Below are 24,773 nucleotides of genomic sequence, written 5' to 3' on the forward strand. Positions count from 1 at the left end.
CGAATATCTTTATTGAACTGTGTTCTTACAATATCAGTAACAAATCTCGAAAAAAAGGCAGATATTTTAGAACTTAGGGTACTATTGGGTCTCTTATAATTATATAGCTGGGTAACCAAAAATAACCACAGAAATGCTGAAGATCTCTTTAAGGCAAACAGCTCATCGCCAGAGATTTTTAGATTGACAATGTCGCTTGCACGGTTCAAGTTTTTGCTCAGACTTGTCCGTTTTGATGATAAACAAAGACGATTAGTGAGGCAAAAATATGATAAATTGGCAGCTGTGAGAGAATTCTTCTATTTGTTTAATTCAAATTTACCTTAACATTTTTCATTATCAGCATATACAACGGTATATGAAAAACTGGAAGCTTTTCGTGGCAAGTGTGATTTTAGGGTATATTAGCCCAATAAACCTAATAAATACGGCATAAAAATCTACGCATTAATAGACGCTAAGTTTCCTTATACCGCAAATCTAGAGGTGTACGTTGGACAACGACCACCTAGCCGATATAAAGTTGATATGAGCAATATTTCCCTCATTCCTCTCCTCTGCAGTCCTATGTCTGGTTCTGACAGAAATGTAATAATAGACCATTTTTTTACGAGCCTCAGCTTGGCCGATCTTCTTTTGAACGAACATCATCTGACTATGATAGGCACGATGAGAAAAAACAAAAGAGAGCTTCTACTTCAATTTACTGATCCTAAGAGGCCAGAAAAAAAAACAAGTATGTTTTCTTTTAGAGAAAAATGTACGATTGTGTCGTATATACCCAGAACAAACAAAATCAATATTTTACTTTTAACGCTGCACCATGACGATTTGTTATAAGAATTAATGGGCAAGCCAGAAATCATCATTGACTATAATAAATCCAAAAGAGGAGTGGATCTAGTTGATAAAATGTGTGCCGCCTACAATTGCGCCCGAGACACTCCCTAATGGTCTATGGTCATTTTTATTCTGGAATGAATGTAATCGGTATCAGTTCATTTGTAATAAACGAATATAAATCTAATAAGATAGATAAAATGCCTAGAAGACATTTTCTAGAAGCTCTTGGTATAGAACTAGTAAACGATCATCTGCAACGTTGATTTTTGAATAAACGTATTCCTAGATCAATTAGGTCAGGAATAAAAGAAATTTGCCGTATTGTCTTCAATACGGCAAATTTCTTTTATGCCACACATCCACAACCTAATTGTTGAGGTCGTTGTTTTTACTGTAGTAGACAAAAAAATAAGTCACCCAGATATAACTGTCACAAATTCCAAAAATTTGTATCCTTAGAATCCTCCAATTGCTCCCACTGCCTAGAGGATAGTATTTCTGAAGACAGCAGCGAAGATTGACTTATTTCCGTTTATTCATGTATCTACTTTCGCATCTCAAATATTTGTTTTTTTGTCTAGTCTTTGTTTAATTTCTTAGAAATAGTTGTTTTGTATTTGTTTAATTTGGGTTTTTGTGTTTTATAGTAGGTACTCAAAATCTGTACATCGGAACCATAAGACACTATGTACACTTTTTTGTTACAATTAATATTTTATGTATCCTGTTTTACTTTTTAATACTGTTTTCAGAGATATATGACACTATGTTTTAGCCCTACTAGATTCCATTTTAGAACCAAAATTAAAACACTATGTGCCTTTTCTAGTTAGAGACATACAACGCTATGAGTACATAGTGTCTTATGCCCCTAAAGTAACAAACAAGGTCACATCCGTTTAAGAACGTTATGTCCACATGCTCAAATTAAACGAGAGTTTGGCAACACGCATTAACAATGCTTTGTTGACGTTTGTTAATATTATAACTTTTACTTTTATATTGTAAGTGTTTTCTTTGATAATTCAATGTGTTCCCGAGCTAAAAAACTTGTACTGCTGGCACGAGCTACTAAAGAAATTGAGTATAATTGCTTGTACAGGAAAAAACATTGTAAGGTAATATTCTTGAATACTCTTTGTATTTCAAACACCGCTGTTGTCAAAACATTAAAAAAACGCTTGGCAGGAGGTCTCATTTAACTCAATAGAAGAGGAAAACATGTACCAGCAACTAAAACATCTGAAACGGTTAAGGAAAGTGTCAGGATGCATATTGCGTTTATTCCAGATTACGAGAGTCGTTACAGCAGAGAAAAAGCTAAAAAAAATACTTAGGCAATGAAGTGACTATAAACAAGCTATATAATTTGTATGTGCAATCATGTATTGAACAAAAACTTAAAAAAGGGTTAGTGGCTAAGAAGTCTATACAGAGATCTTTAATGCAGAATTTAATTTATCTTTTAGGCCACCAGGGATTGACACATGTGACGATTGTGACACTTTTCACGTTAAACTGAAAAGTGGTTTGTCCGCTGAAGTTGAACTTATTGTTAAAGCCAATTATCGTTCCCATACTGATGAGTCTACAAAGAAATATGCGATGAAGAATGATGATAGTGACACTTGTAAATTCAGCAATACAAGCACTGTTTTAACCATGGATTTACAGAAGTGTCTTCCAACACCCTTACTATCATGTGGTTGGCGTCTGCGCTTGTTAAGTCGATTTGCAATAATATTGGCAATACTAAAGAAATCATTGTAATATGGTCTGATAACTGTTACGGCCAGAACAAGAACATGGCGCTTAAAATGGCTTTCTACTGGATACTATGGAAATTTCCCAGCATCAGAGTAATAAATCAAAAGTTCTTATTAAAGGGTAATACTCACATGGAAGTAGACACCCGTCATGCTTTAATTTTCCGAAAACGTAAACATCCGGGTTGTTTGGAAATTATGACACCTTGGGACTGGCAACAGTTCATTAGACAGTGCTCAACTAAATATCAGGTACGTAACATGGAGGTTTCAGATAATGTTGAATTTTGAAATTCTCTACGATAACACGTCTGCAGCATTTGTTACACCGAAACTTACTTCAAACAAAGAATCGTTTCTAATTTCGTCAGCAGTTTATTTTCAAGTCAGGCAAGGCGAAGTTGGTACATTATATTACAAACAAAACTTTGAGGAAGATTTTCGAGTCGTTGATCATAAAAAAAAAGAAAAGAGGTACATTTAAATTGCCTTATTCCTTACCAGCTATACGTAGTACACAAAAACCTCTAACCGAAAATACCTATAAAGATATTTTATCACTGATACCTTTTATTCCGTCATATTGCCATGATTTTTACAAAAATTTGAGTTATGGTGATAACACTCATTATGATTGCCCCTGCCAGACGTAGATGTTGAGGTCGACGTTATGGAACCAAATTAACAGTTCTAAGCTTCATTGCTCGTATTTCAGTGTACATGTGATTTAAAGTTCTACAAAAAAAAATTAAATCGAAACTACTGTCAGGTATAGTACAACTATTTAGTACAACATTAACTACATTACTAATAAAATACAAAATAATTCGTAAAACTTAAAAATATATAAAAACAAGCGTGACAAAATCATTTTTTACTCTTTACCAACATTTTCATTTATGTGACATGGTGTCTTATGGTTCCGATGTACAGAAATGTAAAAAAGATATATCTGTTAACTTTTTTTTCACAGCATGAGTTTAAATACAAGTTATAATAAATTCGTGTGCAAATGTTTTTTTGCCTTTAATTATATATTTAAAGAATCGATAAGTTCTCGGACCGTTTTTCCGAAAATATTTGTTTTTTTTACCTTTTCTAGATTTGCGGACTGCTAGTACGACATTACATTAATTTTGTGTACCATCATGTCACGTTGTCCCTGAAAGGTTATAAAAGATTATTTTAATAAATAATGTGGTGCTATTATACTCAAAAACAATTGTTAACAACTTTTTTGGTTATATTTTCTTATTAACCATTTTACCTATGCATTCAGTTCTATTTCGATAAATTTTTATTTCACGCTGTTGATATTTTGTTCAGTTATTAATTTATATTTTTTCGTAAAATATTAATTACCTTACATTTTGCTTATTTTAAGATATTTGACCCCTCCATTGGTATATTCGATTTAATGCTGACATTTTCTGAAAATAGGTTATCGTTTGAAGCTCATTTTATTTCGAGATCAATTCTATTATTGTATTTATGGATACTTAAATGTTTTATACGAAATTCAATGCATTATAACATTGTCATATAATAAAACAAAATATGTTACAACAACGACTTAGCCAGACGAAAACATTGGCTCAATAAGTATGCTAAAAATACAAATAAATTAGTCCTAAACGCAGGACAAATTTGCTTCTCTAAGCTTTAATTTTCCCATTGTTTACGACCATACCGTGTCGTCTTTCAGCCAGTTAGTCAATTACGTACCTAAACTCAATTACCTTTATTAGTATATTGACAGAGCAATTTGTCCGATGAGATACATGTACATCTTTATTAATTGATTGAGGAGCGGTACCTTTAACTTAATATCCTTCTTTTCATCGTCGCCGGTCGATTACAGGGCTGGAATAAAAATTTAAAAATTGAAAAAATAGATCGAGGATGTATCAAAAAAATCAGAAAGAAGTAAAATTTTAGTAAATTTTACTAAATCGGAAATATCCCAACTAAGTCTAATGGTCAATGTAAAGTCCCATATATTTAATACATTCCTTTTTTGTAAAGCCCTTGATCAAAGTTCTATCGTTAATTATTGTTGCTTTTTCTTTTTCTCTTTTCTCTCCTTGTTATCACCATATAACTTGATTTATCTGTATTAGTTGTAAGTTTATAATGATCTAATCATCTCTTTACTATCTGTAGTTAAGTAAATACAACACCAATTTTAGCCTCGTGGGGTTTTTTGCTAAAGTATACAATGCAGGTATCATCAGCATACATTTATAGTGTACCTCGGGCAATTTGGAAATTGAATTAGCATAAATCAGGAACAGCGTTGGTCCAAGTATCGACCCTTGAGCAACTCCTCACTCAATATTCGACAATTGATTATTCACCCTTTTAATAAAGGTAAAAAATTGTGTTCTTTGCGATAGGTAATCATAAAACCACTTTAACACTATGCCCCTTCTGCTTAAAGTTTGCAATATAGATATTAACAGCATGTAATCAACTGTATCAAAGGCGTTCTTCCAGCCAAGCGATAGAAATATAGACATATACCTGTATTAGCTTTACAAATAATAATATTTGCTTCCCTGTCTAAATCCATATTGGCCTTTATATACTCAGATGCAATAAAAACGCAACGGAGGAATTTTGGTCAAATTTAAAGTTTTTAAATTTTTTTATTTTTAGGCCTATTTTGATGATTTTTTTAGCACACTATGTACAACTTTATAAATTTTAATTTGGTATAGTCAGTTTTTTGATAAAATTTTATATTTGACTTATTGTTTGCGAATCTTTAGTAAAACCGTATTTTTTGGTTGCAACCATGTCTGCTTAGCATTGTGTTTTTTGTTTTATGTGAAAATATGCCTTGGTTCATTCTTTAGAGCGAAATGAATTTGCTATCCACAATTAAAGACTTTTTTAAATTATGATTATTTTGGAGTTATTTTGTCATACGACGAGGTAGCTTTGGTGACTGTTATCATTACGTCATACTGACACTTACATTTTGTTTACCTATGGTTGATCATGGTTCTTAGTGTCGAAGATTGTGAGAAAGCTGTTGCTCTGGTTGAAGATGGGTGAAATTATGAATATGTGGCTAGAGTAATACACACTCATCGCTCTACCATCCAAAGGGCAGTAGAACGTTTTATACGAACTGTAACAAACAAGCATAAAGCTGGAAGTGGCAAGAAGCGCAAAACTACCGATTAATATGATCGTTTTATACGAATCAACGCTTTGCGAGATCGTCCTTTAACAGCGATGCAAACAAGAAATCAGCTTCAAGAGGTTCGAGGCAATAATGTAAGTGTATTTACAGTTGGTCGAAGATTACGTGAATTTGGTTTGCATAGTTGCAGACCAGCAACTGGGCCCAAATTACTTCCACCGCACAGTGTGGCTAGACTACAATTTTCTAGGAAACATTTACATTGGAATTTAGGACAATGGTGTAATGTTCTTTTTATGGATGAGTCGAGATTCTGTCTTCACTCATCAGATGGGAGAGAACGAATATGGCGTCGATCTGGAGAGAGATTTGCGGAGTGCGCTTTCAGTCCCCGCGTTTGCCATGGATTGGGTTCGGTGATGGTATGGGCAGGAATATCTCTAGAGGCGCGCACTGAATTGGTATTTATTGAGGGTTCGTTGACTGCACACCGGTATATTGAGGAAATTTTAGTGAGTCACGTAGTACCCTTTTCTCAATATATCGGCGATGATTTTCTATTAATGCAAGATAATGCGCGACCCCACTCTGCAATGTGTGTTACGTAATATTTAGAGGAAGTTGGTATTAATAAAATGAACTGGCCTGTGTTTTCGCCAGATCTGAACCCAATAAGGCACGTTTGGGACATGCTTGGTAGAAATATTAGAGGTCGCGAAGTCGCACCAGACTCATCGAATCAACGAACTTCGCTTGGATCTAAAAGAAGAATGGCAAAACATCCGGCAAGATGACATTCGCAACCTCATAGATAGCATAAGCCGACGTGTATAGGCAGTTATAGAGGCTAGAGGAAGCAATACAAAGTTATTTTTTAGTAGTTTTTCTTTGTTATTTGCGTACATAGGTTAAGTTACCTTTAAGTTGTTTTTTTATGTTTTGTTATTATTATCATTGTTAATTAAAACAAAGATCATGTCGTTGCTTTTAATCATTATTTTAATACAGTGCTTCTGGGATGTCGATATGACATTCCTTCGATATCATTCACCAAAGCCCCATCGTTGTATTACAAATGAATACAGAAGATAATGGTAATAATAGGAAAAGTCATAAATTGTAAGTGGCAGTCATTTCGCTCCTAAAAATAAACCAATCCATATTTTCACATGAAACAAAAAACATAATACTTAGAAGACATTCCACAGGATGTTTCAAAGTTAGCATAAAAAACCACCTTTCGATTAACCCCGTATAATAAGTCAAATACAAAATTTTATTAAAAAACTCACTATACTAAATTAAAATTTATAAATTTGTACACAGTGTGCTAACAAATCATCAAAATAGGTGTATAAGAAATTTTTATTGTCTGAATAGCGTATGATTCTATTATTTACACATGTTTCCAGAATCTTGTACAAATTTGGTTATAGTGAAATGGGTCGATAACTACTAGACATTGAGCAGTCTCCTCCATTATATACTAGAACAACGTTAGCCATTTTTAGGGCACTGGGAACAATTCCTGTGGTGAACTTTAAATTTAGTGCAGTACTAGACTACTAGAAACAGTTCGTTAAGTCTAGAATATCCCGAAACGCAACGGTATATCAATTATTTATATAGATTTTTTAAACTGATTTTTCCAATATAAAATCAAAATAGAATTACATATTTTTAAACTACTTGACTTAAGCTTTCTTGTAGTAGTTGTTGTTTTTTTTTTCTAATTCGAAGTCCAACCCTGAAAAATGACCTAGAAAAATGATAAATTTTTTTTGGCATTTTTAATTATTTATTTGCATTTTACGGTTAAAGTAAGCGTTTTATGATAAAATAACAAGAATAACTTTCGTCATAAAATAACCTAATTTATTAACGCGTTAACGAACCATTTATTTCTCCAAAAACGGTCCAAAACCCGATTTTTTTATTAATGCACTTACTTCTTCACATCTTACAGAATTCAAAAATGTAATACAATGTTAATTTTTGTTTTTTTGTGCGCGCTGTGGATGATAATCAAAAAGTATTTATTCAGAAGAGCTTACAGTTGCATTTTAGCGTAAAGAACAAGACATGCATATATGTATTTATATTTTTATAATAATGAACACAAACAAGAGAAACTAAAAGGTACTTACCGTATGGTACGTCTTGAAGCAGTGCGTCACATAAAGTCTCACATCGCAATCAGGACAGCACTACCTTGATTCGCGCCTCAACACCTTCGTCTTACTGCACAAAATACACTCGAGTTTGAAAAGCTTTTTTTCCATGTGACAGGAACAACTTCTAGGAAAAGTCGACCAGTAAGTCTAAGGGGTTTGGAAGCGTTGAAGGCCTTTCTCCTGATACACCTCTATCTTTGTAGCAAACTTCAATTAGTTGTTTTATCATTCGAAATTCTTGTAGAGCTAAAAAGCATTTCACTCAACATGTTCAAGAAGGTGGAAAAATGTTTTTTGTAATATTTCTTACCACGCTTCCTGGTTACAGGGTAATCAGCAAGATGTATTGTTGTAGTCTTGAACAATATTAGGTTTTTTCATCTCCTTTCCTCACCTTTCTTCAGTAACCATTTCGGTAGTCTGCAGTGTTGAGAGCACACAAACCTCCTGTTTATCCTTCTACTTCATTACTATTGCATTTTTTTTTTTTGAAACGCGATAACATCATTTTTCTTAAGTTTGTTCTTCATTTCTGGTAGATCCTTTGCTTGTATTCTAATAGTACCGTACGTATCTGTGCGAACTGCTAATAATAGGTCAGTTAGTTCAGGGATATATAAAAGTGGTCTGTAGTTAAACAGTGACCTTTCGACGTAGAGGTTTCATTAGCGTCATAACAATACGTATTGACACTGGAAGATCTTTATATTGTTCGTCAAACTTTGTATCCTTTCCCGTATAAATTATGTTTTACCAAATTGTGCCCTTTTGTTTGGAATGTATTGAATCTATCCGAGTCTGCCTTTGTAGAGAAGTAAGCTCTCGTCAATTGTTACACCCCTTTCCAAATCATACAAAGATTTGTACTTAGCATTTAGGTAATCATAAACTTCCCAGATCTTATACAGTTTCTGACTTGGGTGAGTATCTTTATCGGAAGATTCATTATTATAAAAATGCAGATATTGCTTTATTTTGAGGAACCTTTTATATTTCATAATCTTCGGGAAAGACGATTCAATTATTGGTTTTTGGACAAATAAAGCCAGTGCACTGGTTTCATTACCAAGCTCTGCAGTAATATAATTGCAAAAAATACTCGCATTTTATCCCTATCCGTTGGTGTCCATTTGTTCTCTTTTATAACTCTGCTAAAGCCTGATCTCCTTTTCTGATTAGAAAAACGATTTATTTCTTGAACAATGTTATCCAGTAGTTCATCATCGAGGAACATATTGAAAACCTTATTTTCAACATTCTGTATGTCGAAAAGACACTTCGATTTCCCAGTAAAAGGAAACCTCGGTGGAGTCGGGTCTGGCCGGTCTACATCCACTCTAACCCATTGCCGGACTGCTTGAAGTAAACCGGTTGCACTATTATCATTTTCATTGGAATCTGAGTCACTTGATATCATTTCACTTTTACCATCACTTTCTGTTGTCTGGGATACATCTAGTTTAAAACTGTTATCTAAATCTTCACTCCCCTGGCTATAATTATTCATAGTGAATTAGATAACCATTCAATTTTATAAAATGTCTTTACTTATACACAACCGGACGCAACATGTATTGTTTACACACTGAGGTCGTTTACAAGCCCCCTTCTCACTTTACGCGTTTTATTGACGCCATGCAACCTGGTAATAACTGCTTCTTTATGCTGTGCTTGTTTTCAAGCGTTGACTATCGTCGTACTCAAGCTGATGAAATTTTTCTCGGTCGGCAGCTATACCAGGCCGGTATGAAACAAATCCTTGACTGTTCGACCTCTGTCCATTGTCTTATATGCAACCAGGACCAGTAACAATTACTCCGTCTAAATTCGTTCAAATTCCGAAAGCCTAACTCGAAAGAACGAAATAAATCGCTTAAATTTCCACGAAATAGCTCAAAACAAGATATCTCGGGTTGGTTATTTTAGATACAAGTGCAAGACAAATTATCTCGGGATAGCTTCTTAAGAGGTTAAACAAATAATTTCGAAGCCAGAAAAGTATTTTTTTATAATTTGTTTAAACATTTTTATAAATAAAAAGGTGAACATTTTCGGTAAAATTTTAAACACACCATTAAATAGCGTAGCTGTTATTAATTCTTTGTATGTATCCTAATAACGGAAAAATCGAATTTCAAAATACCCTGTACAATACGTGTATCTTTTGCTGTGTATGTATTTATAGATTTTAGACGGAATATTACGTCTGTTGGTCATCAGATTAGTCATGGTAATGACCTTTATTATTATTTTAGTCAGTTTGCCTAGTTATAAATATACGCCTTCATATATTATTTTGTGTGGATAAAAGAATTTTTCGAAGAATATAAGAAATTAAGTATTAGTATATATTTACATTAGTGTTTATTTCTTGTTACCTTCCCTAATAAAGAGTCTTTAGAATTTTTAAGTTTCTGTAAACTGTAAACAAAGTATTATAGACATTTTTGGTTTTATTCCAAATATCATCCACGATTACATTTTATAGATTAATATTGTAATTAATATTTAATTATAATGAAATATTTAACAGTTACATTAAAAAGTTTTAATCTAGTTTATTAGTCAACAAGTTAAAAAAAATATCGCACAAAACCAAGTCCTGGTCTGAATCAATAAACTATATTAAAGGCCATTAAAGGCCGTTAAAGGTCACGATTTATTCCGCCTGCAAAAAGTCATCGGGCTCGATTCTCAGATATACTTTGCTGGCGTTATTATTGAGCAGAACTAGGTCAAGTTCGCCTTGGCTGTGACATTTGACATCCTTTAACTTTTATAGTAAAGGATATTGCTCTTGAAACGTATTTCTCTTTTATCATTTTTATAGTAATAAAATTTTTCGTCTTGAACATTTAAACCTGCTGGCTATTTGTCAAGGAAATATAGTAGATAGGTAAACGTAAGAATGGTTTTGTGGATTTGATTCTTTTAAATACAAAGGCTCTGATATTAAATATAACAGAATAATCAAGTAAATAACACAAATAGATAATGAATTCAAAATAAGTACCCTCTGAAAAATGGGAAATAGATGAACTTTTTTTGAATATTTTGCAGGTATTAGTCCAATTATTTCCTTATCTTTTTAGAAAGAGTAGCTTTTCTAGCTTTAGGTGATTTTGAAGCAGTGAGAGTCTTTGATTTAGGTGCCATTAATTTTTCCCAGGACTGTCTTTATTTGATTTTTTTGCTGGTCTTTCTTTTATTTTTAGTTTACATAGTTTGAAACGAAGTAAGAATAGGTAACTCGAAGGTAAATATTCCATTTTAAAGGAAAAATACATTGTAATATTTAACAAACAACAATGTTAAAAAAAAACATACAGAAAATATTAGTAATCCAATTTGATCTGTTTGGATTTTTGTTTGTTGAAATTTCTACTTTCCGATAGTGTAAAAAAATATATACATTACTATGGGAATTCTCAAAAAAACGCAAAAAACGAAGAAAACTCGAATTGAAAAATTTTTTTTTCATCATTATGTACTATTATGTGGTAATGAGATAATTATGAGATATTTATTAAAATTAACACTGTAATTACTCATGTTGAGTAAGATTTCATGGTACATTGACAAATAAAAAAATTATAAATTAAAATATTCTACTATAATTTAACAAACAATTAAATTAATAATGTTTATATTTGATAAGACATCTACAACTTTATAAGAAAGTTGAAGAATTTTCTTTTAACTAAAACGTACATACTTATTTATTGCAAAACTATCGTAAATTCATTATTAGACGCTAAAAATTTGTCAAGTTTGGCTAACATTTTTTATGAAAAAGATGCAAATAAACAAGATATCGCAAAAAATGGATTACAATTAACTACAAACAAATACTAACAAATCTATTTATAAGTGCAAAAATGATAAACTAACGCTGAATCAATTACGATTTCAAAAATATCAATTGGCAAAAATCAAATCATCTTTCGTATTGGCAAATCTCCCACCCACAGAAGGTGCAGCAGAACAACATTGTCACAGGGCATATTATCAGCTTCAAACATGGCTGGGCAACGAACTGACAGCAACAGATTGGAGCTGGAAACAACATCAACGAGGCATTATGCCCAAATTTACAGAAAAGGAATTAATCCCGGAAATACTGCTCAAAACTATTTGCTGAAGCTGTGAAACTGGATGTAACAATTTACAATATGGTTGCCGAAAACATGGTTTGAAATGCACAAATTTATGTTCAAGTTGTCACGGCTCAGAAAAATGCTCTAATGTGGAGGAAAAAGCCTACGAACAAATTAATGATAATGATTCTGATGAAATTGTGGATGAGGAAGTAACGCTGACAGGAAACAGTATTGGAGATGAAGACGGTGACGGTCTTGAAGATTTCAAAAATCTTCTAGAATCAGAAGGCGACGAAGGAATGCCATCAAAGAGGCAAAAATTAATGCCCTAAAAAATATTATGAGAAATTATATACATCATATATATATATATATATATATATATATATATATATATATATATATATATATATATATATTGTAAGATTGCCCATGACCGAAATGTAATTAAACATTAATAAACCAGCTTTTTAATTGTAAAAAAAATCGTATAGCAGTCACTTTTTTTGATGAAATTCCCTTTAAATCTTGAATATTTTTAACAGCTATTTTCACATGTCTTTTTGCAATTTTAATGTTTTGTGGATTTATAATTTGTTTGTTTATCAATGTATCATGAAATCTTAAGCTACATGACTAATTACAGTATTAATTATAAGAAATAACTCAAAATTGTATCTATTGTATCTCTATTTCTATTTGAGTTGTTTTTTTGTTTTTTTGCATCTTTTGAAAAAATTTGCCATAGTAATGTATTTTTTTACACTATCGGAAAGTAGAGATTTCAACAAACAAAAAGACTACCGATTTTTTTTAAAAAGCCGATATTTTGACGCGTGAATTTTCCATTGAAAATTAGGGTGCTTTTTCGATATTAAATCAATATCAGGTAAAAAAATTAATTTTTTAATTCCAAAAAATTATAGTGTGTTTGGTACATACTAAGGCAAGTTTTCACCAAATATCGTAAAAAAATTAAAATTATCGTAAAAATAAAAAACCAAAAACTTAGTTTTTTGAATTTTCTACAAAAAATTTGAGTTTATGTGAAAAAAGTGTAAATGCAAAAGTTGTATTTACTTACTTACTTTTTTACATAGCACTTGTAGTTTCGCCGAAAATCGCGATAAACCAATTTTTACCCTTAAAAACTCACCCCCTCTCACTTCCCGACCTCGGATGGAGTGGAATTTATTTTTTCTTCCATTTCTAGGATATTCTCTTCCTTTTCCAATAGGTTTCATTCTACTATAATTTTTTTTGGTTTTAAAAATTAGCGACCCTGGTCTAATACTCCATACTTGGAAAGTATGTCAGTGATTAATAACTACGTGGTATAGCAAACATACAATTTTTTAAATGGGACACCCTATATATTTTTGAATATTTATATCCTTCCCATAATTCTTGTGCTTATATTATTAGGTTATGCATTACTATAATGAGTATTTAACAAGTTATCACCATTTTTATTTCGAAATCGCTATGAAATTAACACCATGTATATAAAGCAGTAATGCATAAACAATTATTTATTTTATATAATAAGGTAAACAATATATTGTAGTTTTTAAATTAAGTTTAATTGAAATCATTGACAAAAATTTGTATACAGGGTAAACTACAAAACAAGAACGATTTTCTCAACTTTTTTAAATGGATCACCCTGTATTTTATTTTTCAGAAATATTGTATTTATGATACTCTTTCATTTTTATATAGCATTCCCTATACCTAAACTCATTACTTTCCGAGATACACTCTGGGCCAAAATTAACCGGCCACCTCAAAAATGGGTAATTGTTGATGTCTTATATCTCCTAAACCTGTTGTCCGATTTAAGTGATTTTTTAATATGTTATAGCCTTATTCCTTGGCAATATTGCTATAATAATATGGTTGCTAAACAGGTAAATTTTCATTGTATACCGGGTGTACAAATTAAACTGTGTTTTTTCTTAAAGTTTGCATAACCCTGTGGAATATGCTAACTGGACTATGACGGAATGGAAGAATATACTAATCTCAGATGAGAGCAGAATAGCCCTAAAAGGTCCAGATGAACGCCAACGTGTCTATAGGCGTCAAAATAAAAGGTTTGCTGCATGCGCTATAACCGAAACTGTGGCTTACCGAGGAGGGTCAATAATTATTTGGGGAGGTATTTCTTACGAAGCGCGTACTGATCTTGTTGTGTTCGGTAAAGGCGGTGTAAATCCCCAAGTATACGTGCAAGAAGATCTCCAAGACCATGTCATGCCTTTTGCACCATTCATTGGTGATAATTTCAGACTGCCATACAACAAGATCTACCTATTAGTACCTTAATGAGGTCGGGATTAAAGTTCTACCATGGCCAGCACACAGTCCCGATCTTAACCCAATTGAGCATATCTGGGACAACCTCAAAAGACGAGTAAGAGCAAGAGTACCAGCCCCTGCATCCTTTGAAGAGCTGAAGACAGCTGCGATAGAGGAGTGGCACAATATCCCCCAATCTGATATCCAGGATATTACGAATGGATTGCCAAATTGGCTCCACCAGCTCCACTAGAAGTCCTAAGGGCTAGAGGAGGCAACACCCATTATTGATACCCAATTTTTTTTCAATTAGACTTTGATTTCCAAAATATTGTTAATTTGAATTTTCTTCGAAAATTTTATTCATTGGATTTTTACTGTAACAAATGACTTTTTTCAAAAAGATTATTTTTTCTCTTCCGCGAAGATAAAAATTGATAAAAAAACATGTTTAGTTGTTAAAGCACCTAACTTTTGTATTAAAAAACAAAATGTTAAGAAAGCATGAGGCTATAGTTACGATTTAATTTCAGTATTCTACAAATGCTAGAATATTCCACAGAGTGACGCAAACTTTAAGAAAACAACACAGTTTGATTCGTACACTCGGTATACAATAAAAATTTACCTGTTTAGCAACAATATTATTATAAAGATATTGTCAGAGAATAAGGCTATAACATATTAAACAAATCACTTAAATCAGACAACAGGTTTAGGAAATATAAAAATTCAAAAATTACCCATTTTTAAGGTGGCCGGTTAATTTTGGTCCAGAGTGTATTAAAACGTAAAAAAATTTGTAATATCTTTAGTTTTCTTCAAATTTCGAAAAAAAATTCAATTTTTGTAAGTATTGGGTGATAATATAACAAAATTATTTTTATTAAATAAGTAACTAACAAAAAATATAAACCATAACAATATGCAATGAATGTAACAATAAATGGAAATATCATATTTCCTTAATGAAATACAAAATTTCTAAAATTCCTACAAGATAATATGTTTTGTATAATAATATAACAAGATTATTTTTATTTAATAAATAACTCGCACAAAACAGAAAGCAAAACAATATACAATTGATATAACAATTTTTAGCGATAACAAAAACATTACTGATGCACACCGGCAGGGGAGGATGCACACAAACAAATAGTAGGGCCTCCCTGGTCGTCAGCCAGCGAAATCCCTACGGCCTAAAAAAGGAAGCAAGTCCTCAACACCTTGGATTGGATTTTGGAATGTACGAAGTATGTACGAGAGCGGCAAAACTCATAACATTGTAAAAGAGATGAAAAGATTAAAAATTGATATATTGGGAATTAGTGAAACACACTGGCAAAACTCTGAACAATGCGACATACTTGAATATAAAGTTTACTATGCTGGAAACGACACAACACATCACAGAAACGGCACCGCAATAATAGTTGCCCCACGTATTAATTCGGCAGTAAAATCTTTCACTCCCCATTCAGATAGAATAATGCTTTTACAAATTCAAGCAACACCGGTGGATATTAACATAGTACAGGTATACGCGCCAACGGCAGATAAAAATGAGGCAACCAGCGAAGAATTCTATGAACAACTGGGAAGTAACAATAGTGATGGGAGATTTTAACGCAAAGGTTGGCAGAGGCAAGGTGAATGAGATCGTGGGTAACTTCGGCCTAGGAGAGAGAAACGATAGAGGTGATAGACTTATATGCTTCTGCCAGGAATATAACCTGCTGTTAAGTAATACACTCTTCAAGCTCCCCAAACGTCGACATTACACATGGAAATCCCCCGCTGACTCACCTGACAACATCATAAGAAATCATATAGATTATATAGCAGTACCAACAAGATATAAAAACATGATAACATCATCAAAAACGTACCCAGGTGCCGATGTTCCTACGGACCACAATCTGTTGGTATGCAGAATGGTCATGAGAGTAAAACGGCTCGAGAAAAAATCTAATTTAAACACAATTGATATTAAGAAACTCACTAACCCAGAAACCGAAATAAAAGTACGAGAACAACTAGGTGAGAAAATAAACGACATCAACGAGAACACGTCGGACATAATAGAGAGATGGGATAAATCGAGGGAAGCAATCCAAACAACATGCGCGACTCTATTAAAGCGTGACAGACGGAAGAAGAAAGAATGGATGTCTTATGAGATAATGGATATGATGGATGAAAGACGTAAATTCAAGAATAAAAATGCAGAAAAATACCAGCAGATCCACAAAATCATAAGAACGAAAATTCGAGAAGCCAAAGAAAAATGGTTTTCCAACGAATGCAGGGAAATAGAAATCATACATAGAAAAATTATTTGCATCTGACAGGACTGATGATCACCCATATGGAGAAGGAGAAACAGGACCTTCAATCCTTAAATCGGAGATAGAAGATGCCATTGCAGCACTAAAAAACAATAAGTCAGCAGGTCCGGACAATGTACCCTGCGAAATATTAAAGATTCTATGTAAATCAGACAAACAGTTCCTTGATAATCTAGTTGAACTTTTTAACAACATATATAATAGCGGTAAAATCCCGGAGAACTGGCTGCAGTCAACATTTATTACAATCCCGAAGAAACCAAATGCCCAGATCTGTGATGACTACCGGCTTATAAGCTTGATCAATCATGTCACTAAATCGTTCACTAAGATCATTCATAGAAGAATATATGATAAATGTGAGTCAAATATTAATAGATCGCAGTTTGGCTTTCGGAAAGCACTTGGAACTAGAGAAGCAATTTTCGCTCTCCAGGTGCTTATACAGCGGTGTAGAGACGTTGATAAGGACGCGTATTTGTGCTATGTGGATTTTAGAAAAGCTTTTGACAATGTCAATCATGAACAATTGATAGATATTCTGCGAAAGACAGGTATTGACGACAAGGACATTCGAATTGTGGCAAACCTATACTGGGGTCAAACAGCAAAAGCAAAGTTTGGCAACGAACTCACTGAAAGTGTGCAGATCAAAAGAGGTGTCCGTCAGGGGTGTATATTATCCCCACTCCTATTCAATATTTATTCCGAAGAAATATTTAACAAATGTATGGAAAATGCAAATGAGGGCATAAAAATAAACAGCGAGTTAACGAACAATATAAGATATGCCGACGACACGGTGATCCTTGCCAGTACCATAGACGAATTACAGCAGGTAATGGAAAGAGTTTATTCAGTTAGTGAGGAATACGGCCTGAGCCTCAACTTCAAGAAGACAAAGTGGATGCTGATAAGCAGGAAGCAACAGCCTGCTCGACAGTTACGGATAAGTAACATACTAATTGACCATGTAGAATCTTATGTGTACCTTGACACCAACGTAAATGCAAAATGGGAACAGGCCACAGAAATTAAGGCGAGAATAGAACGAGCTAGAGCAGCATTTAGCAATATGAAAAAGCTCCTCATAAGCAAGGATTTGTCTCTTCCCCTAAAACTACGTCTAGTTAAATGCTACATTTTTCCGATCTTACTGTATGGTGTGAAGGCCTGGACGCTGACGGAGACGCTCACGAGAAAACTAGAAGCATTCGAAATGTGGGTGTACCGACGCATTCTTCGTATATCCTGGACCGAACATGTCACCAACATAGAGGTAATCCAAAGAATCGGAAAGGAGAAAGAAATCGTGAATACAATTAAACAAAGAAAGCTTGAATATCTAGGCCACATATTGAGAAACGATAAGTACCGTCTACTGCAATTGATTGTCCAGGGAAAAATAGACAGTAAGCGAGGGCCAGGCAGGAAAAGACACTCGTGGCTCCAAAATCTGAGGAAGTGGTTCGGGCTCACATCGGTCGAACTATTCAGAAGCACCGCAAACAAGATCAGAATTGCCATGTTAATAGCGAACGTTCGCAACGGACAGGGCACTTGAAGAAGAAAAAGAAGAAGATTGTTATGTCAACAGTATTCTAAGCCAGAAATTTTTAATAAAACATTCCCAACTTTCGATTGTGATACGCAGTTATTAATAAGTAAAAGGACATTTGTATCAGTTACAAAGGTAAAATAGTAGGCTTTGAAAAAATTACAGTTTTCGTATTATAAAATCGTAAACGGTAAGCTTTGAAAATAATAGGTTTCATATTATTATCTTTTTAACCGATTTGTGTGGCTTGTCTTTATTGTTAAAAATGATTTTTTCTGTAGAAGAGTTAACAGATATGACGTGGGTATTAGAAGAAAGTTCATAAAATTGCTTACTTAGCAATAACAATAACAATATGCAATGAATGTAACAATAAATGTGATATTATGGAAATATCATATTTCCTTAATGAAATACAAAATTTCTAAAATTCCTACAAGATAATATGTTTTGTATAATAATATAACAAGATTATTTTTATTTAAAAAATAGCACACAAAACAGAATAGATTTTTTCTGTAGAAGAGTTAACAGATATGATCTGGGTATTAGGAGAAAGTTCGAGAAATTGCTTACTTGCATCCAGAATATATCACGAGCAATATTCTGATCGGAGGAAGCCAAACGCAAGCTTTTTTGAAAAATTAATTAATCATTTTGTTCGCACTTGGTTTAAAAATAGAATAAGAAAAGCTTTTGATAAAATTGGCTAACAAATGTTAAGAAATGTGGCTCGGTCATTTGAATATCGGTTACAAACTTGTATAGACGTTAAAGATAGACATTTTAAACATTTACTTCAGACTCATTTCCTTAATATCACATTAATTTTACTAGTTACTTAATAAATAAAAGTAATTTTGTTATATTATCACTCAATAGTCAATGCTTATCTCTACTTACAAAAATTAAATGTATTTCCAAAATTGGATGAAAACAAAAAATATCTCGGAAAATAATGAGTTTAGGTATAGGAATAGTATAGATATATAATGGAATGGTATCATAAATACAAAGTTTTTAAAAAAATAAAATATAGGGTGATCCATTAAAAAAAATGAGAAAATCGTAATTTCGTTTTGGAGTTTACCCTGTATACCTATTTTAGTCAATGATTTCATTTAAACTTAATTTAAAAACTACAATATATTGTTTATCTTATTATATAAAATAAATAATTGTTAATGCATTACTTCTTTATATACATGGTGTTGACTTTCGAGGTATTTCGAAATAAAAATGGTCATAACTTGTTAAATACTCTATATAGTAATGCAATGCCCAATAATATAAGAACAAGAATTATGAGAGGAATATAAATATGAAAAAATATATAGGATGTCCCATTTAAACAAAAATTTTTGCTATACCATGTAGTTATTAATTATCCTGTAAAATTCCACATATTTTCCAAGTATAGACAATATCCTTGTCTACAGTTTTTCTAAATAAGTTTTTGGATACATTGTTCCACAATGGAATTATCGATCGATGTCGCACTAAAAACTCACCCTGTATATATATATATATATATATATATATATATATATATATATATATATATATATATATATATATATATATATGCCCATAAAATACTTGAAGTTGGAAAGCTCTGTTTTAGACCATTTAAAAACCTTTATAAGATTTTTACGTGAAGTAGATGGTTTTTTCAAAGGTGGACTGGGTAGTAAGTACATTTTATATTTGCTGTATTCCTATTTTATTCTGAAAACGTTTCTTTTAATCGTCTTTGAAATACTTTTGCAGAATATACTTTTACACCTTGTATTCGTTCGTGTATATATGCATACTTACACTTTATCAGTATTAATAAAATATTGGTTTTCCAATTATTTGGTTACTTTAATAAATTTAACACAAACAATATTTGTTTGCATAAACTCATATAAGCATAAAATTGTTTACCTTAACTTCTTTAAACATAGCAATAACAGATGTATTATTATAAAAATAAGCTTATAAAATACGTTCTACGCCATACAGTCCACACATTTTTATTATTCTTCGCGTGTTCCCATAAATCGTATTAATGGTCTCCTTGGTCTTCCTCGAATGTAAACTTACATATCTGGTTTTAATGATGGGATTGTGACTCAAAAAGTTGTCATAACCATAAACGTACAAATGGTTCTTTGCTTGAAACTGTAAAATGACGTGAGCGCATTTCTTCTGAGAAGCCATCACATGGTTTAGTCATGGACCGTGACCGTGCAATCAATGTGGCAATGCTCGTGAGTATTGTGGGTGGCAATTAGTACTGTGGATAAAAATTTAAATAGTTGTTTTTACTACTTTCTTCGAACGTAAATAATCACAATTATAGAACTTCAAACATACATCTCAGTGTTAAAAACTCATGAAAATAATCAACTTCAACATATATTAACATCATTGAAAAATATCGGTAGACATCGAACAAAATTGTAATTAGACTAGTGTGTACAGGACTTGTCCTAAACGAACTCTGAAACTACGGTTGCTCGAATACGAAGAGATTAGTCTCGGCATTGCCCCTCTGTAACTGTATCTTCTCATTTTATAAATTAGTCATTTATGCCAAACTCTGTCGAAAGCTTTGCTTACGTCTAGGAAGGCTGCTGCTGTATATTGTTTATCATTAGTTTATCCAGCTGCTATGTACTCTGTTAATCTAAGTAGTTGTAGCTCGCTGGATTGGTCTGATCTGAAGCCTAATTGTGCTTCTGGTATTATGTCTAGTCTGTCTGTTTAGGCTTGTAGTAGGAGAGTATGACTTTCTCTCCAATCTTACTAATTGCAGGTAGTAAGCTTATTGGCCTGTAATTTTGCGGGAATGTGCTATCTTTTCCTGGCTTTGGTATCATAATGGCATGGGCCTCGTGAATCTTAGCATCGCATTTATTATGTTCGTTAGATATACTATGCATCTCGATGGTAAGTATTTTAGAGCTCTGTTCGTTATTTGATCTAGTCCAGATGATTTTTTCGACGAGCTGTTTTTAATTAGCTCGTTTAACCCCTCCGGTGATGTAGGAGGGATGTTTTCGTTTAGATACCTGGGTCTTTCTCTTTGTTATTCGACTTCTTGTATGAAGTTGATGTCCTCGTATGGGTGATAATTTAATGTACACTCTCTTTCGACAGTATACCTCATTACCTCTGCTTTTTCCTCAGTGGTGTATACTATTCCATTTTCTCCGTGTATTGGAGGGATTGGTTTTCTATCCTTTCTGAGTATTCTTTGGAGCTTCCAAATATTTTGCATATTTGGGCCTTGTTCTTCCATGTCTCGAATGTGGTTTTCCCAGCTTTGACTACGGTGTTGTTGTAATGCTGTTTTGACCTCTCTGTTTAGTCTGTTGGTTCTACATTGTCCTACAGTTCTATTTTGTCCACCTCGTTCCTTGTCATTCTCGCTGTCTGATTTGCTCTATTCTATCCCCTTATCAAATACTTTATTACTTATTGGTATATCTTTGAATCTTCTGGTGTGTATCTCTACTTCTTCTTCTGTAGTGCTGTTTCTGAGTGCTTGCTGTATTATGTTTTTAACTCTAGGACCAGATTCTCTATGTTTTGTGGGTTGTCTATCACTGGGACTATATTTATTCCAGTGCTCACAAGTATTTTGAAGTTTGTCCACTTTTTTTTTCTTTATTCTTTTAATTGTACTTCTCTCTTTCTACTCTTTGATTTGTTCCTAGTTCCAGTAATATAGGGTTGTGGTCCGCAGTACTTTCATTTAGTGTTTGTATTTCCATTTGTAGTCCTAGGTTTCTAGCGACAACTATATCTATGTGGGTGGGAAGTCCATTTCCTGGATAATGTGTCGGGTCTGTGGGGCCCATTTCCATGACGACAACGTCGTTGTTTTCTATATATATTGGTTTAGTAGTCTTACTTTTCTGCTCGTAGCTCTAATCCCAAATATGTTCTATTTTATTTGCTTATATAATAAATTATTTATCATGAATGTAACCATACTTCGAAAATAGTCGATCCGATAAAAAGGGAATACATATTCAACAATTTACTTAGAGATCTTTAAGATTTTTTAATTTAAAATTAAAAATAATATTGTTATTTTATTTTCAGATTAAACATACGTTAGCACTATGGCGAAATACGCTTTATCTTCTTGCTGCGGATGTGGTTCGCTTAGGACTGGTACCTTTGTAGCAGGAATGGCAGCAATCGTAAGTATTTTCGGACTCTGAGGCCGATGTTATCTTTAATGTTTAGAAAATCTATGTTAGTTGCGAAATGTTAATAGAGAGTTAATGGAGAACTGGTAGAAGCTATAAACAAGCGTGGAGATACAAGTATGAACATAAATTGTAATTGAAAGGAAATATGTTTATCATGATAATTATATTTTACTGTAATTCATATCCCTTTTGTGATTACACTACGTAATGTTATAACATTTTCTAAACTCCATAGAAAAGAAGTAAGGCAATAATTATTTTCTTATTTTTAGATTCTCTCTTTAATCGGAATAATTGTAGTACTTTTAGTACGAGTGGAATTTAAAACTATAGTATTTGATTGGTTACCTCAATGGGCAGGTGAGTGATTTTTTTATTATTATTTTTTTTAACTAAATGTATTTAGCGCTTCTACACAAAAGTGATAGACATTTTTGATAAACCAATTAAATCCACCGCGCGTGCGCACTGTATTTATTTGTTTGTATTTATGTTTAATTTCTTTATTAAAATCGTGTTCTGTGATTATATTATTTTATTTTCTAATTATTGAAGGGTATAGATGCAAAAGTCACATTCTCCACTTTTTAAAATTTTAAAGGAAATAAAAAAACGTCTACAAACAATATTATAAAGTCAACTATAACGAATTGTATGTTTACGTTTAGAAAGTAACTTAATAATGGATTTTATAAAAATATGGAGGGGAATAAACTGCTGAATACAAAAAAATTACTTATTGATTTCGTTAATGCTACTTTTGTCACTAAAATTTTGAGAATGTGAGGTCTGTATTGTAACAAGGTGAAGACAATTAGTTTTGAAACTAAACTTAATGAGAATGTTTAGATAAAAAAGTTAAAATGATTTAGGTATAAAAAAATCCAGTTTTTTTTTGAAAAACTTTAAAATATAAAACTTGCCAATAAAAAATTAATTTGGAAAAGAGGTGTCTCATTAACAGCAAGGCACACTTTATCTTCTTTAGTTGTAACTCCTTCTTCTGGATCGTGTAATATATGCTTGTAAAAATGTAATTTTTCAAAATGTCTCCACTGATCTTCATAATGCTTCTTTAAAAGAGAATTTACGTCGTCTTTCTTTTAAGGTTTCGCTATACAGCAATAGTCTTGGACCTTAAGCAACGAAAAGTTTGTCCTCGTTTAATGATGCTTCCTGTAGTGTCCGAAACTTCACTTCTCCACTTGTAAGTTGTTTCACCTTAAACCAAAACACGGGTAACGTTTTGTACATTTTTTCGGATAAAGTATAGTCGCTTACATGACTGCATGCGAAAATGCAAAGAACCAGGAGCTTTTATGACTTCCATTCTTACCGATTTCCAATTTGCAATTGTTACGTCATTTCCAAGCTTTTTAACAGTAGCAAATCTTTCTATTATTTGAATGTATTCAAATAAATGTACATAAAAACGAGCTTGAGCTCCATTATATGATTTGACACATTTAGCAACCATATGGTCAGCATGCCAAGTAAAATTGTGTTTTTATTTTGACCCCAACACCCATCATTGCTAATAGGACGAACAGCCGTGTATGGGGTTATATAAATAGCACTTAATAAATCAAATTAACAGGATGCTATTACATCTGAACCTTTTCTTGTTCTCAGTCCATACGTAGGAAGTTATGTTTTCCTTGGTAAGTTTGAATTTCGAAGGCCCTTTTACAACACAAAAATTATTAAAGTATAACTGTCGACTATAATAAGTGGATTAATCTGAACAAGTCATCTTCGACCTATTTATTTGCTTATTAAGTGACAAACAAGTTGAACAAACATCCACCCGTGGGCTACCAAATCCTATATCCACACCAAAGTTATATTGTGTGTTAAAAATATATCTGAAGTACTGCACTTTTACTTCAACAGTTTTGTCTTGAATAGCTGTTATGTACATTCGCCAAAGTTTTCATATATTAAGTTTAGCTAAGAGATACTTTCGACTCATCTTATTTGTACAATAATGTCTTTCGCTACAGTTCAAGCTATTTAAAAAATGCATAACACTAGCTTTTTTGGCTGTAAATTTGTGAGAAGTTCTGTCTCCTCCTCTTCCCTCTTTTGGCATATAACCGGTAGTAAAGTACCTTTGGGCTAAGCGATTCATCCTAAACCTGGAAAAATTTAAGGCTTCCAAAAATGTAATATAGCAAACTGGAACATGTTTCTTTTCATTGTTTCGTTTAAAATATTTCGCTCTAGCTTGTGGTACTGTATTTCTATTATTTTTAGGACGCCTTCTTTGGATTTGCTGCATAGTTTAATATTTTAAAATAAAATTATCTTCCTATATT

The 24,773-nt window shown here is 32.6% G+C and overlaps 1 protein-coding gene across 1 annotated transcript in view; it reads left to right on the forward strand.

The window, feature by feature from the left end:
- The window catches only part of LOC140445626 (uncharacterized), a 98,729-nt gene that overhangs the window by 62,659 nt on the left and 11,297 nt on the right, over positions 1 to 24,773 (forward strand). The window contains exons 3-4 of the mRNA XM_072537829.1: positions 22,343 to 22,443; positions 22,728 to 22,815. Coding sequence (XP_072393930.1) covers positions 22,363 to 22,443; positions 22,728 to 22,815 — 169 coding nt within the window. The 5' untranslated portion in view covers positions 22,343 to 22,362. The remainder of the gene's footprint in view (positions 1 to 22,342; positions 22,444 to 22,727; positions 22,816 to 24,773) is intronic.

Source organism: Diabrotica undecimpunctata, chromosome 7 (assembly GCF_040954645.1).
Source record: "Diabrotica undecimpunctata isolate CICGRU chromosome 7, icDiaUnde3, whole genome shotgun sequence".
NCBI classification, from domain to species: Eukaryota; Metazoa; Arthropoda; class Insecta; order Coleoptera; family Chrysomelidae; genus Diabrotica; species Diabrotica undecimpunctata.